The sequence below is a fragment of the Papaver somniferum genome, chromosome 8 (assembly GCF_003573695.1).
Source record: "Papaver somniferum cultivar HN1 chromosome 8, ASM357369v1, whole genome shotgun sequence".
Lineage (NCBI taxonomy): Eukaryota > Viridiplantae > Streptophyta > Magnoliopsida > Ranunculales > Papaveraceae > Papaver > Papaver somniferum.
Genome location: NC_039365.1, coordinates 95,792,808 through 95,809,301, shown reverse-complemented (window position 1 = coordinate 95,809,301; position 16,494 = coordinate 95,792,808). Strand labels below are relative to the sequence as shown.

At 36.2% G+C, this 16,494-nt stretch overlaps 1 protein-coding gene across 1 annotated transcript; it reads left to right on the top strand.

Moving 5' to 3' along the window:
• Positions 1 to 6,949: 6,949 nt before the first annotated feature.
• Positions 6,950 to 11,452, top strand: LOC113302157 (protein transport protein Sec61 subunit alpha-like). The gene is made up of 7 exons (XM_026551011.1): positions 6,950 to 7,097; positions 8,298 to 8,667; positions 9,199 to 9,426; positions 9,511 to 9,865; positions 9,954 to 10,081; positions 10,212 to 10,347; positions 10,977 to 11,452. Exons 2-7 carry the CDS (start codon positions 8,324 to 8,326, stop codon positions 11,214 to 11,216), a joined length of 1,431 nt encoding a protein of 476 aa, XP_026406796.1. The 5' UTR covers positions 6,950 to 7,097; positions 8,298 to 8,323; the 3' UTR covers positions 11,217 to 11,452.
• Positions 11,453 to 16,494: the final 5,042 nt, after the last annotated feature.

Sequence of the window (16,494 nt, the reverse complement as noted above, 5' to 3'; positions counted from 1 at the left end):
GGTTCGCGGATTTCTCAAACCAACAGGTACGCAAACGGGTGCGCATACTATGGTTCCCGGACATGGATTACATATGTGCAAGAGTGCACAACATGACATATCCAATAATGGTTAAGTGTTATAAACTCTTATTCCTATCATTGAAACTTTCTTAGAGGATGAAAATAGCCATTTTCACACACTATTAACATCAAAGCAATTTTCAAGATATTGAAATAATCATAACGAAACATTTCAAGACCACACCAAATGATTGTATGACGGAAACCATATAAGATGTTACTCGATAATTTTCACATGATATAAGATGAACTTGGTTGAAGCGAAAACTTGCCAACACATATTTTGAGAAATGTGTAAGCGAGATAAACTCAGCTCGAAATCTCAAATGTGTATATAATAAACTATATTGTAATACGACTTATGTCTCAATATAGGAGATAGAGTAGAAATAGACTTTCCAAGTGATAGACGAGTTTCAGTCTCCACATACCTTTTGTCGATGAAGTTCCACAATCTCCCCTTAGTAGTTCTTCGTCTTCAAATGATGAACGCCGTGAAGTCTAAGCTCAACTACACAATTGATGTCCTAGTCCGAGACATCTGTAAATAGGTTATAAATCAAGACTTAAAGTTTTGATCACTAACATTGACAAACATGATTGAGATAGCAACACATGCGAGTTCGACCTAGCAGTGCTTTAACATTTTGAAGGATAAATATCCAAGAATTTTTGGTTATCGAGACTTAAAACTGCTACCGCCAATGACTGGAAGTCAGATTGAGATTCCACTCATCACATTACAGTTTTAAATGGAGATTCCACTCTCAATTTTAAAAGAGCTTTGAATGAACATGAAGTGAGGGATGTGGATGATATTATTCATGCTCTATGAGATATTTTTGTTTTTCAAAGAGAATTCAAAGAGGAAGATAATGCAAAAAGAATGAGGTTATTCCGAGTTCGGACGAAGAAGTTACGGCCAGAACAAGTTTGCCGAAAAACGACATCTACAAACCAATATGCATACGGGTATGCGTATTAAAAACCCCTGGATTTTGATTTTAAATGATGGTATGCATACCTGGTATGTGTACCATGAAGTCAAAACATCCCGAACTACTATTTTCAAACCTAAACATTTAAAAACCTTAAACACAAATCAAGTTAGGTAGAAATGAATTATAAGCAAGGTACATGGATCATTATAAGTACTCTAAGTAAAATAAAAACACAAATCTTGCTCAAGTTTATAGACATACCTTTTTAGAAGAATCCAATCGAATTCTATATCCTTACCGAACATATTATGTGCGCCCCAACTCTCGTGATTCCCTCACCGTATACAAAGCAGGGCATTCCTTGGTGAGGATGCACTAACAACACACTCAAGTTGTGTTGAGGTGAGCAATATCTTGCTCACCACAAGTGACTTTTGGATTATCATGAAAGAGATCGCTTTTAGAGCCTTTCACATCCAAATCCATCTTTTCAAAAAACTTTTTAAGTTCCAACATCATGGATACTGCCTTTTCCATAGTCATGGAATTTTCTGGGAGATCATTCTTTTCCACACTCAAAACATCATTGACTTTCTTTGGTATCCACTTCTGAGTGCGTTTAGGAACAATCAGAACCTTCTTCCCGTTACTCTCTTCTAGAATTATCGGAAGAGAATTGGATTGACTATTCTTTTGTAAGTTAGTCTTTCTCCAATTGGGAGCATCGGATCTTGTCTTCGTCTTTACGAAGTTATCCTTTTGATAACCATTACTATTGTGGAAAGGATTTGTATGTCGTTTATAGGCAAATCTAGTTTTATCACAACACTGATTCCTTTGCCTAAAGGTTGGACAATTACAACCTGTAACGTTAAGGGGATTAGTCTTAACATATGATCTTGATTTCATAACTTCTTGTGATTCCCAAACGAGAATATCATGTAGATTCTCATTCCTTATATGGAAACGACATCTCATTTCCAGGTGACCTTTATTTCCGCAATAGTGGCAAACATAAGGAATGTTCTTACCTCGATCCGTGTGTGCTGACTTTGGAGGTTGATATACATCGCTCTTTCGAACTCTAACTGCCGGTGAAGGAACTTCACTTTTTCCATCAGTGGAAACCTTTTGTTGAGAAGAATCACTAGCCTTGACAAATTTTCCCTCTTTGTTAATACTTAGAGCATCTATTCCCTTATATCCCAATCCTCGTGTATCCCAATGATTTTTACTTGCTCCTAACATATTGGTTAATTTGCTTGAACCAATATTGAAATTTTTTCAAGTCATCTTCCAACATCTTGATTTTATCAAGAGCAGCAGCTAAATCAGCATGAAGGCGTTTTTCTCGAGCGAGATAAGCGCTTTCTCTGTCATCAGAACTTGTTTGCTGGGAATTAATCCTTGCTTCAGTTTCTGCAAGTTTCTCTTCTAACAAGAAGTATTTTTGATAAACACGATCACATTCAAGTGATTTTCTACTCAGGTTTTCCTTCGTATCTTTGAGGATCGATTCGCAAGAGCGATTCCAACCATAAAGACCTCCGTAAATCCTTTTCAATTTCTTGTTTTCTCAACAGAGAGGAGTCATAAGAGGTGTGACATGGGAAGTTGTAATCTTCTTCATTTTTAATGAATCCAAAAACTTAACATACACTGAGACTTCCTCATCAACATCTCTATCAATGTCTGAATCACCTTCATCATAAAGTTTATCCAACTGCTCTTCTAGGCGTGTTTCCCAATCAACAGTTTCTAGATTCAGAGAATGTTTAGATATTGACTTAGATGTGACAGTTCTCTCAGGTGAATTCAAGCTTTGAAAATCATATGGTAATTTCTGACCTGGTACATTATTAGAGATAGACTCGTCCATAATAATCATATTGCTACAAACACAGACTTATGAGGTCTTAAACGTGTTTGCCTGCTCTGATACCAATTGAAAATGCGGGGGTCTAACAATCACACCCAAAAATTAGTTTGGCAATATGAGAGGAATATACTTTCTAGAGAATCAACTAGACAGTCAGACTCAATCTAGAGTAAAGTATATCAAAGAGTTTTATATCTCTAACTCTTAATTCAATCTGCAATCAGCAAACAGAAATCTGCGAGCCCGATTGAATATAAGAGGAATAACTTGAATGGGTTCAAAGACCAATGTTCAAGTGTCAATCAATTTTAGTCAACAACCAAAGGTTGGATATTCTAATTGATTGATTTTAACGCACAACCTGTGATATTTCAAATATATAACAAAATATGATGCGGAAAAGAAATAACACAGACACCAGAATTTTGTTAACGAGGAAAACCGCCAATGCAGGAAAACCCCGGGATCTAGTCCAGTTTGAACACCACACTGTATTAAGCCGCTACAGAGTCTAGCCTACTACCAATTGACTTCAGACTGGACTGTAGTTGAACCCTAATCAATCTCACACTGATTCAAGGTATTGTTGCGTTCCTTACGTCTCTGATCCCAGCAGGATACTACGCACTTGGTTCCCTTAGTTGATCTCACCCACAACCAAGAGTTGCTACGACCCAAAGTCGGAGACTTGATAAACAAATCTGTCTCATACAGAAAAGTTTATAGGATTGAATAAATCTGTCTCCCACAAAAATACCCAAGAGTTTTTGTTTCGTCTTTTGATAAATTAAGGTGAACATGAACCAATTGATAAACCAGTCTTTTTCCTCTGAAGAACAGCCTAGTATTATCAATCACCTCACAATAATCTTAATCGACTAACGAAACATGATATTGTGGAATCACAAACGATGAGCCGAACATGTTTGTCATTACTTTTATCTTTCCTATCAGAAAAATTAATTTCGAGTCAATTATTTCAATTGTACTCAATACGATAGAATCGGGCAAGATCAGAACACGCAACTACAAAGAAAATAGTTGGGTCTGGCTTCACAATCCCAATGAAGTCTTTGAAGTCGTTAACCTACAGGGTCTCGAAGAAACCTAAGGTTAAAGGAGAATCGACTCTAGTTTATGCAACTAGTAACACAATGAGGTGTGGGGATTAGGTTTCCCAGTTGCTAGAGTTCTCCTTTATATAGTTTTCAAATCAGGGTTTGCAATCTAAGTTACCTTAGTAACAAAGCATTCAATATTCACCGTTAGATGAAAAACCCGATTCAACCAAGCTAATATCTTTCAACCGTTTGATCGAACTTAGCTTGTTACACACCAATGAAATGTACTCTCATTTAGGTTTATGTACCCATACCCAAACGTGTACACCATATTGGCTCACAAATAGTTAACCAAGGTTATCCATATGATTACTCTCATATCAACCTTATTCATCTTAACCATAACTAGTTCAAATGACTCAAATGATACTAGTTAAAGAGTCGTTCAATGGCTATATTCTCATAGAAGTATACAAGAACACAATTGAAGCAAAATCGGTTTGATTCACTCGAATTAATTCATGAACATTATAGCCACGGTTTGCAAAGATTGCATTCCTTATTGTATAAATGTTTAAGTTCATGTACGTACATAGCCGATTTTAGAACTTTAACCTTCAAGTATGCAAACGGGTATGCATACTTTAAATACCCGGACCAAGATTGGGTTTCGCCAGTCGCAAATGGGTACGCGAACTTTCAATCCCAGCAGAAATTCCCGGACATTAAACTGTACGCCAGTACGCAAACGGGTACATATACTTAGGTTCTCGGATTTCTCAAACCAACAGGTACGCAAACGTGTGCGCATACTATGGTTCCAAGACATGGATTACATATGTGCAAGAGTGCACAACATGACATATCCAATAATGGTTAAGTGTTCTAAACTCTTATTTCAATCATTGAAACTTTCTTAGAGGATGACAATAGCCATTTTCACACATTATTAGCATCAAAGCAATTTTCAAGATATTGAAATAATCATAACGAAACATTCCAAGACTACACCAAATGATTGTATCACACAAACCGTATAAGATGTTATTCGGGAATTTTCATATGATATAAGATGAACTTGGTCGAAGCGAAAGCTTGCCAACACATATTTCGAGAAATATGTAAGTGAGATAAACTCAGCTCGAAATCTCAAATGTGTATATAAAAAACTATATCGTAATACGACTTATGTTTCAATATAGGAGATAGAGTAGAAATAGACTTTCCAAGTGATAGACGAGTTTCAGTCTCCACATACGTTTTGTCGATGAAGTTGCACAAGCTCCCCTTGGTAGTTCTTCGTCTTCAAATGATGAACGTCGTGAAGTCTAATCTCAACTACACAATCTATGTCCTAGTCCGAGACATCTATAAATAGGCTAGAAATCAAGACTTATAGTTTTGGTCACCAACATTGACAAACATGCTTGAAATAGCAAAGCATGCGAGTTCGACCGAGCAGTGCTCTAACATTTTGAAGGATAAATATCCAAGAATTTTTGGTTATCGAGAATTAAAACTGCTACTTCCAATGATTGGAAGTCAGATTGAGATTCCACTCATAACTTCACAGTTTTAAATGAAGATTCCACTCTCAATTTTAAAAGAGATTTGAATGAACATGAAGTGAGGGATGTGGCTGATATGATTATGCCATGATGGAACTCCAACTCTTGATATGCTGCAGAGAGTTGGACGTGTGCAGTTTTATCAATGTCTTTTTTGTTCTGCTACTCAGGAAAACCCGTAGTCATTTTTTATACATTGTGTTGAAACAAGAAAATTATGGCATTACTTTTTTGAAAGTTTCAATTATCAGTGGGCTTTTTCGGAGTTGGTTAAGAAAAAAGTTTGGGAATGGTCAAGGAAGAAGAGCATGTGTTTCATTCGAAAACTATGGAATTTGCTTTTGATGGAATGCACGTAACTATCGTCTCTACGAGGGATATCATAGAAACTTTGACCAGCTTATAATGTACACTTTATAATTGGTCTTTAAATACAAAGTTTGAAGATTACTCTTTGAGTACCTTAATCTATAATTGAGGAGGTTGTTGTTGGTAACAATTAGCTAAACATCCATCTCTTTGTAAGATAGATAAAGCTTTTTTTTAATTTAATTTCCCCTTTAGCTCTCAAAAAAGAAAACATCTTAGGTTATGTTTGATAACAAAGAAAAGAAACAGTTAAATAGAAAATGATCCCGTTGAATCAGTTTCCTGGGAGAGGCGAAGAAAGCATCTTTCCATGATATTCCAATGCAATTAAGTTTAAAACATACTTTTGACCACATTTTTTTTTTACAATTCATGGAAACAAATTTTTATTACAAGGAATGAAAACACGTTATTTCAATTCCATGGAATTAACTCCTATCAAACACACACTTATGTTGCAATTTGTTCTTGTCGACCAAGGTATTGAAAGCGTGAAGCGTTTTTTATTTTTAGGAAGTGATGCGTATGTCGAAGCGTGAAGCGTCGCTTCATGGTTGATGTTTGAAGCGGATGTTTTCTTATAAATAAATTAGTCGTAAGTAGTAATTATAAATTTATTAATAAGATAATATCTATATAAGACTAATTTTTATCGAAAACAAAGCGTGTGTACACCGGTTCAACCTACTCCAGACGAGAGAGAGGTGGGGTGTTCAATCCCCCTTAAAACATTCATATTTTTCTTTTAAAAGCTTTAATTTGGGAGGTGGAGTGTTCAATTCCCTCTTAAAACATTCATATTTTTCTTTTAAAAGCTTTGAAAATTAGGCAAAAAATGCGTTTCACATGACCGTTTCGGAGCGAAATGCTGAAATTTGAAGCGAAACGTACGCTTCATAAAAGATACGTTTCACATAACCGTTTCAGAGCGAAATGCTGAAATTTAAAGCGAAGCGTACGCTTTTAAAATCCAGGTTGTCGACCTTGGAGAGATTTAGCGAGATAATATCGATCGTGTCAGTCGTGGAGAGGGAGTGATAAGCTGTATGGGTATTTTCGTCATATTAATGGTAAAATATAAAAGGAAGCTATTGGTCGTAGAGGAAACCGAAGGGAGTCGTGGTTTTAATACTACGAAGGTAAATAAATATGTGCTAGACAGGACACGGAATAGCATTCACATTTCTAGGGTTTCGAGATCTTCAAATTTTTCAAGGGTAAGCCCAGACTCTGTTTCCGCTTTCAATTAATTTCTTAAGATCAAAATAAGATAAGATTTCTGTATTTGAGTTTCTTTTGATGCTTTCATGGTTTGAAGATCTAAATACATAAAATTTCTGTTGTTGACTTTCAAATAAAGCTTGATTGTTCCTTCCTGGTTAGTTCTCTTGTGTTTTGTTTTGTTTTGTTAATTTGGTCTTAATCATCTGAATCTTATTTCAACATATGGATCTAAAAAAGGTGAGCTTAGAATTTTTGATTTCTAAACTAGTTCCAATTTAGAATTTGTCAATGGTGCAAACATTTGTTATGGATCTGTTGATAAATATATCTGAAATCTTATTATGAAGGTTGGATTTTATTTATTTGGATATTGTCTTAAAAATAGCTTTGCATGCATGAATTTGGGTTAGTGAATTTATGTATGTCATCACGCAGTGTTCAGGTTTAGTTTTTGTGTATGTTTTTTTCGAGATTAGATTTCCTTCTTTGGGAAAAGTTGAATTACTTGGTAATTTTGAATTTATGATGATGGGATTTTCCGCTACTTGCATGTTTTTGGTTTATATTTCGTTTTCGCCTAGGCATAGAGAATTTTAGAATTTGGAATGTACAAGTCTTGCATGTTGCAAAATTACCTCAATAACAACGGTTTTGGAAGTATGAAATTTAATTGCAGGAAGTAGTTATATTAGTTAGCCGGTATAACGCACTCCGAAAATCTTATTGTACTTATATCATAATATAAAAGCTTCTAGAGGTAGAATGATTGTCTCTAAGCATTTACGTCAGCAATTGTTCAAATTTATCTCACTACTAATATGGACGTGTATTTCCTAGTGGTTGTTCAGTTGGAAGTTTTTCTGGAAATTATTATATGCTGCTATCTTCTATTTAACACCAAACCTGATTTTATGTTTGAACAAATAAAATTTCTTTTCCTTGTTCTGCACATTTAAAATATAGTTTTATTATACATCTTTGTCTTCCTTTTCTCTTATCCTCATGCCATAATGGTTATTAACCAAGCAATTGACTACGCCTTTCCGTTTAGTTTCTTAAAATCAATTACCCCAGTATGCTTTTCCTTTATTTGCATTAGATATCTGTTGCTCATATTTGGTTTCTTACGTAAAGTGGTAGTTACAGATGTTTGATTTCCTGTGTGAACTTATCAAGTCAACTGGTAACAACAGGTTTGACTGGGTGAGCTTTTCTTACAATGGGAGGAGGCTTTCGAGTACTACATCTTGTCAGACCGTTTCTGTCATTTTTGCCAGAAGTTCAGAGCGCTGACCGGAGAGTTCCTTTCAGAGAGAAGGTCATCTACACTGTGATCTCTCTTTTCATCTTTCTAGTGTGTAGTCAGCTCCCACTATATGGCATACACTCGACAACAGGTGCTGATCCATTTTATTGGATGCGAGTAATTCTTGCATCAAACCGGGGTACAGTCATGGAGCTAGGGATCACCCCAATTGTGACATCTGGGCTAGTGATGCAACTCTTAGCTGGGTCAAAAATTATTGAAGTGGACAACAGCGTTCGTGAAGATCGTGCTCTCTTGTAAGTTGGTTGTTTTATATTTCTTTTCTTGTGCTTCTTACAGAATATTTACTCTGAGATCTAATTGTCTTTCAGTTTTTTATGTTTTTTTGCTTGGTGTGGCGTAAATCTGTATTTTCTTCGCCGCCTCTGGTTGTTACTTACTCTTACTTTTTCATCTTTCTTCTTTCTTTTGGTACTTGTTTAGCACACTTGTCCCTAGTCTTTTTTTTTTGGTGTATATTGTCGAAGGAATCTCTAGCCATGTTTGCTAATTAGCTTAAAATGGCTGAACTTATTGGGCAATACCAATGAGTATAAACTTTACGCGAATCAGGTGGAAAAAAGAGGGCTTAACTTTAGTTCGCTTCTCCTGCTCCAAACAGTTAAAACTTGAAACATTTTCTATAATTTGGAGTTTTTGTTTATGTTTTCTTTGCGGAGCACACCCTATGTGCTTTATTTCTTCATATTTTTTCATTATTTCATTATAGTATTTGTTGTCTGGATGAATTTCTGTAGTGTTATTTACTTGTCATTTTTTGTTCATAGAAATGGAGCGCAAAAGTTGTTGGGTATTTTGATAGCTGTTGGTGAGGCTGTTGCGTATGTTCTATCTGGAATGTATGGTAGTGTTGGCCAACTTGGAGTTGGAAATGCAATCCTCATCATTATCCAGCTCTGCTTTGCCGGAATCATTGTGATATGCTTAGATGAGCTTCTTCAAAAAGGATATGGTCTTGGGTCTGGTATTTCCCTATTTATCGCAACCAATATCTGGTAATTTCTCTTCCACTCTTCATTTCTTGCTCTTGGGAGTCTTGTTCCATGCCACCCCTCCTGATTTGTTTCGTTTCCTTGTAGTGAAAACATCATTTGGAAAGCTTTTAGCCCCACAACCATTAACAGTGGACGGGGAGCTGAATTTGAAGGTGCTGTTATAGCCTTGTTCCATCTATTGATAACACGAACAGACAAGGTCCGTGCGCTCCGTGAGGCTTTTTACCGACAAAACCTTCCGAATGTTACAAATCTACTAGCAACAGTCTTGATCTTCTTAATTGTCATTTACTTCCAAGGGTTCCGGGTTGTGTTGCCTGTAAGGTCTAAAAACGCACGTGGACAGCAAGGGTCATATCCAATCAAGCTTTTCTACACCTCCAACATGCCCATCATTTTACAGTCTGCACTAGTTTCTAATCTTTATTTCATTTCCCAGGTAAAAATATAGCAGGGTTGGTTTATAGTTTTATTCTTATTTTGCAATCAAAAGATTAAGAACTCAACATCAGTATTATTTTGTACAGTTGCTGTACAGGAGGTACAGCGGCAATTTCCTCGTAAATCTTTTAGGAAAATGGAAGGAGTCTGAATATTCAGGTGGCCAGTTCATTCCTGTTGGTGGTATAGCGTACTATATCACTGCGCCATCAAGGTTTGCAGTAACCTTTTTTCTTCCATATTATTTCTCCTGTGGCGATTAACGAGCAAATTGAATTTGCGCTGCCTTTTTAGTTTTTTATGGTGCTAATTTGTCGTACTGATATTGGGATCTCAATTCGCAGCTTGGCTGATATGGCAGCGAATCCTTTCCACGCATTGTTTTATCTTGTGTTTATGCTGTCAGCATGTGCACTATTCTCGAAAACATGGATCGAAGTTTCTGGGTCTTCTGCTAGAGATGTTGCCAAGCAACTCAAGGTATGACAATCTATTCCTGTTAGTTTGTTGTCCAAGTACTGCTGTACTATAGAGGTATTTAAAATTTAGGTTAAGCATATATGAGAATGATGTTGATGTAGCAAATATAGAAATTTGATTATTCCAAAGATAGCTCAGCCTGAGCCTGGCCATCATCCAGATGTTGCTGGTGTCAACTTTGTTCGTCTGGTCCAGGTATCTGGACTCATCTTGTTGGTCTTGTGAATAGCGACCAAGTTATGTAACTTTTTATAGACTAGGCTTAGTTATGGTCATATTATGTGTTTGGTGTTGGACATCAGAATTATTTTTCTGGTCTGATAATGACCGTTGCCCCTCTTTGTTTGTCATAGTTGTGTAAACATTAAGCTTACTATATCACATGAAAAGTTGTTAGAACCTGGTTACATCATCTCATTCTGTCGGAGTTTGTTGAGTTACAGGTGTAAATATCAAATTTGCAGTTCTGCTATTACAGAAACTACATCTTTTAACAGTTGTGATTTTTGTTTTCAAACTGTATTTAGATCGAGTAAAATTAGAGAAAAAGCTCTGATCATGATTTTTTTTTTCCATACTGTAATTAACAAAGTTGTACTGAATTATCTCTTTTGCCTGGTGATCTTTAGGAGCAACAAATGGTGATGCCTGGGCATCGAGAATCAAATTTACAGAAGGAACTTAACCGTTACATACCCACTGCAGCAGCCTTCGGAGGAATGTGTATTGGGGCTTTAACTGTTTTGGCAGATTTCATGGGAGCTATAGGTTCTGGAACTGGGATTCTTCTTGCTGTCACAATTATATATCAGTATTTTGAGACATTTGAGAAGGAAAGAGCAAGCGAGCTAGGTTTCTTTGGCCTCTAGTCCTGGAAAGTTTAATTTGGTCGAGGCAGTCGTCAGGTCCTGTTCTGGGTCTAGACATCCTAGGCACAGGGTCCAGAATTTTGTTGGCCCAAATGTGGGTTTATGGTAATTTTCTGTTATAACCCTTGAGAAATGCAATAGCCATTGGTCTACCCTTTTTATCTTTTTTTTTTTATACTCTTGTCATTAGCTGTTATTAAGGGTTTATGCAAATTTACTGTTTTAATCGTGGTCCATTTTATTTTATTTTTATTTTACTTGGTCAACAGGGAACTCAACCTGTAACAACCCGAAAGCAGGTCTATAGATTTTTACTAATCAAAAAGACTTTTAGCTACATGACGACATTATCATAGGTCTTGGAAAAATATCAAATATCAATACATGAACGCATTATTTGGAGATGTCGAGGGAAGAAGATGCAATCCTTCTTTCAGTTCATAAATTTTTAGATTAAGCAATATCCTTTTATCCCTTTGCATCAATTTTATGAATTTCTGCCGGTTTCGATTCATTTTTAGATTATCAATATCATGTTATCTCATTGCATTAATTACTCTACCGAGTTTGAAAGCCTCCTAATTTTTCTTTTGATGGGTTAGTACAGTGGTTAGTTGTGGCCCCTAAATACTACTAGCAATTACAAGGTCCAGAGTTCGAACCCTTACCTCCTCCAAGGGAGGGAGCATGAGAACCATCAGGCCACTTGATGGTTGTCGAAAGCTTCCTAATTCACTCTATTCATAATATCATAGCAAAGTAGCTAAAACAACCAAACGTTTTACATTAAACAACCAAAATATTACTTCTTACAAGCAGTCTAATTATACAGAAGAGACCCGGTTTATTACAACCGAGATCAACACCTGCATAATCATTACATCCCATTCTAGATCTCTGTATCTAAGTTCCCAAGAGATCTTCAGTCAGGAAAAAAAAAGCCTTACTTTCAAAATACTTCTCCCGCAAAATTACCATTAATAGAACCAACTACACAAACTTTCAACAAAACCTGTTCAAAATCCTTATCATATCTTGATGAAACTACTAACTATACTGCCCGACAAGAACACAAGAAAAACAAAACTGTACAACACAATATTCAAACTAGGAAGATTAATAATAAACATCACAGAGCTTTGTTACCAAAAACCTTGTTGATCATAGTTAAGTTATATTCTAACATTGCTCTCAATGATGCTTAAGGGGGGATTACCATTCATCATCCCCGTCATTACTGTCCTAACCCTCTTCCTCATATTGAGCACTGTAGTCACTTCCTGACGAAGCTGCAAAATCATAACTATCTCCTTCAGACTCGTCACTATCATCATCTTCATTATCACTTTCTTCATTTGATTCTCCAATGCTTACTGGTTCTCCATATGCACCAATACCCTCAACAATATCTCTATCTGAATCTACATTCAATCTCTCTTGCATGGTCCTTGCAAAGATGGGAGAATGAGCCTTCTCAGCCAGATACAACATGTATAGAGCATCTTTATCCCTTACATTCTTCTTTCGCTCCTCTTCGGCAGCAGAATCCTCTATGAAGAACTTATCTCTTCCACATGGTACTCATAAATCCCATCAGTTTCCTCAGAATCACTTTTAGTCTCATTGTGTCTCTTCCTCCAGACATAATCATCATCACTCTCCTCTTTTTCTCTTTTCCCCCTCTTTGATCTTGCAAACCTTTTCAGCTTCCATTGAGCAAACTCTTGAGCATTTTTTCTCAATACCTCTCATAATCTGTCAAATCGCTTCGCCTTTCTATTTCCCCTTGAAGAAACTCTCTTAACCTCTCCAACTCTCTTGTTTCGAGTCTCAATGCATTCCTTTTCTCCATAGGCTCTTGGTGAAATGTCCCGTCTCTACCTTCTCCATAGACATCGTTACTCCTAAAACCCCAAAATTTAAAGTTTAATTCTAGACGCTTCATTAGCCTTAATTTGTCTTAGAATTGCTATAATGAGATGTCTTGGTAGATCACCTAATTCATTTGGGTTTATTTGGGCACTGATTAAATCGTTGATTTCTTGTAGATCCAGAAAAGGCAGCACCTGTTGAAAGGCGTTATTGGTGGGTGGAGTACATTGGCTAGGACACTACCGTTCATGCCATTTGGAATGGACACAACACCCATAAAACATCATATCCTTTTTCTGGTTGCACTTCGAGTAACAACCATATAATCTCAGTCTTATCAACATTTTGCTCAAAAATTTCCCTCAAAACCTCTGCTTCATACCACCCATAAACCCATCCAAACACATTGATTACATTTGGAGGTATATATGAATCGTATCTTTCTTGCTGGAGAAATAAAAAATGCAGTTATTATTCAACCACTATAGTCTGTTGGGTGATAGTGTATATGAGTTACGTTATGATAAGTTATCGTAGGAGTATCGTAAGTAAATCTTCCTTTTTATATCTATTTGTCCAACTTCACATGAGCAAATATGCTAATCTACATATAATCCATGGGAAAGGTTTTTTTTAAGTAAAGCACTTACAGTAAAAGATTGAATCTTAGACCACATGCAAGACAAACAAGCAATCATACTTTCATCAATTTCATTCCCTTTTACCTATGCAAAACATCTTCAACCTTTAAATATTTCCCAGTTTAAGGTTCAGGCTCCGATATCCTCAACCCTTTGTATCTATCTGAACACCAAAAGTGCAATGTTGCACTCATAACACATGTTTCACCATCATCTGGCATTGTTTCGTCCAAATATGTATCTATAAACATACCCCCTCATTTCAAAAACCATTCAGGACCTATTTTCTTCATTCTTCTCAGACTTGTTATTTATATGGAGAGTTCTAAGACCCAAAAAACTACTACCTCTACAACTAAAGACATTGAAGATTTATCGCTTTAAATGGAAGATAAACTCATTTTACCTTAAAATCCTCCTTCAACCCTCACTTAACCGGTTCTCATTGATAAAACTGTGGTCTTAGCTGAAAACGATAATAACTGGAAACAATGCATGGTAAGATATGTTTATAGTGAAACTATGGTTCCATCATCCTCTATTAGACACCACATTTGCTCTCAATGGCCGCTAGCTCAAACTCCAAATGTCACAAACTTCAGTGGCTTGAGAAACAAAGTTTTAATAAGATTTTTAGCGGAGAATGATTACAACGGAGTTAATGAGCGACGTCCATGGTTCGCGTGTGGCTATCTTATCGTTCTCAGAGTTGTTCTTCCTATTGTTTGGGTGGTAAACTGTGAACTAAATTTTTCTGAAGATATGATGTGGCTCATTCTATGCAATGTACCAAAGAAATGTATTGAGTTTTAAGTTTTTCAGAAGCTTACTTTCAAACTTGGTGAACTCATTGACGCAAAAGATCCTTATGGTAACCACCCTCTAAAGAAGAATGTTGAAGTCTGTGTTCATATTTCTGTTCAACGTACTCTACCAGCAGGTATACCTCTAGTCACTAGAGGAAAAATTAAACCTTTCCTCATTGAATTTGATTTCACGGTTCCAAGGAATTTTTGTACTTCTTGCCGTAGATGTTGTTTGCCCAAGATGTAGAGCTAAACAAAGGGAAATTAAGGAAGCAAGTTTTTATGGTACTAAATATACTTTATCAAAAGTATCACGATGGATGTCTCCACAACCTCCAGCCCATCCTTCTGAATCAGACTAAGCTGTGGCCTTGGGAAATTTTACCATGATTCAAGCAAACATAGTTTTGGATACTCAAGTTGAAACTCTAAATCCGAACAACAATGATAAACGCAAGGTAGATGATGTTGAACAAGGTGCTAAAATATCAGAAGAAAATTAATTGAAAAGAAATCTCCATATGGGTCATTTGAAGAATAGGTCTGGTGTTTTGAAAATCTTTAATGTGGGTCATGTTCAAGTTTATCCTCCTGTTACTATGGAAAATGGTTTACTTATTCTTAATAATATTTCCGGTCAGACAGATAAGCCAGTTGAATCGATTTTTAACCCCTGCTAATCCTTCTGGATCTGCTAAACTGGCTCTGATTCGTACCTTTAACTCAGCAAGGCGTTTCAAGACTTCAACTATTCCTTCTCAAAAACCAATCACTGAAAAAGTATTCACTCTTGCAGCTGAGCATGATACTTTTTCTAACCTTAAAAGAAAGATCAATCCCAGAGCCCATCTTCATATAAGAACTAGAGTTAATAGCTTACTTTGGCTAGTATTGTTGTTGTTCCACCGGAAAATCCTCATTGTTCTGAACCAGACTATAACAATTTTTGTCCTCCTATCACTGAATTGGGGAACCTTCGTACCCTCAACCTCTCCAATTATATTTTCAATATTAATACCCTATTTAACCTCTTAAGGTAACTTAATTGAGTTTACCAGTGATTCTCCATCCAACAATGGCATTCACAATAATTCTCCTAACGAGGTTGACAATCTGGATCTGAATGCTGCTCAAGGATCTCATATGAATGGTGATACTACCAATACTCAGCTTAGTGGTAATTACGATTCTACCAGTCAGGTAAATTATTCTATCCCACCTCCTTCAAAAAAATTTACCGATGATTTATCTGATGTTTCTTCTAATTACCTTGGCAATAATGTTAACATGCTCCGTTGGAATGCGCGTGGATTAGGAAAAAAATATGTTGATAAAAAACTTAACCTCATATTCAGAAACATTAACCCTGACATTGTGTCCCTGCCTGAAACAAACATGAAAAAGGATACCGCTGCTAGGAAATTGAGAAACATGGGTTTCTATTGCACCTTTAATGTTCCCTGTATTGGAAGAAGTGATGGTCTTGTCTTGGCATGGAAAAAATAGATTAATCTTAACATTTTATCTTTTAGCTCAAGGGGCATCTATGTCACGACCAATGATATTATTCACTTAAAACTTTGTCATATTCATTTCATCTATGGTGAACCTAATAGCAGCATTAGACAAGTTTATTGGGATGGTCATTGCCAATTTCCACATAAACCTCCTAGTGAACCAGTCTTATCTGTAATGACTTTAATGCCTTGCTAGATACCGATGACAAGAATTGTGGTTTAGAGGTTGATGATTCTGATTTCTATAATCTTATAAATTTTTGTAATGTGGTTGCTTTACATGATCCTGACTTCACTGTTTCTAGATTTACTTGGTCTAATATGCAACATTGTCCTAACCTTATTCTTGAGAGACTTGATAGATGCCTGATAAATCAAAGAGCTGAACACTTATTCCCTAATCTTTGTGTTAATAATTTTCATAGAGGCTTTTCTTACCACT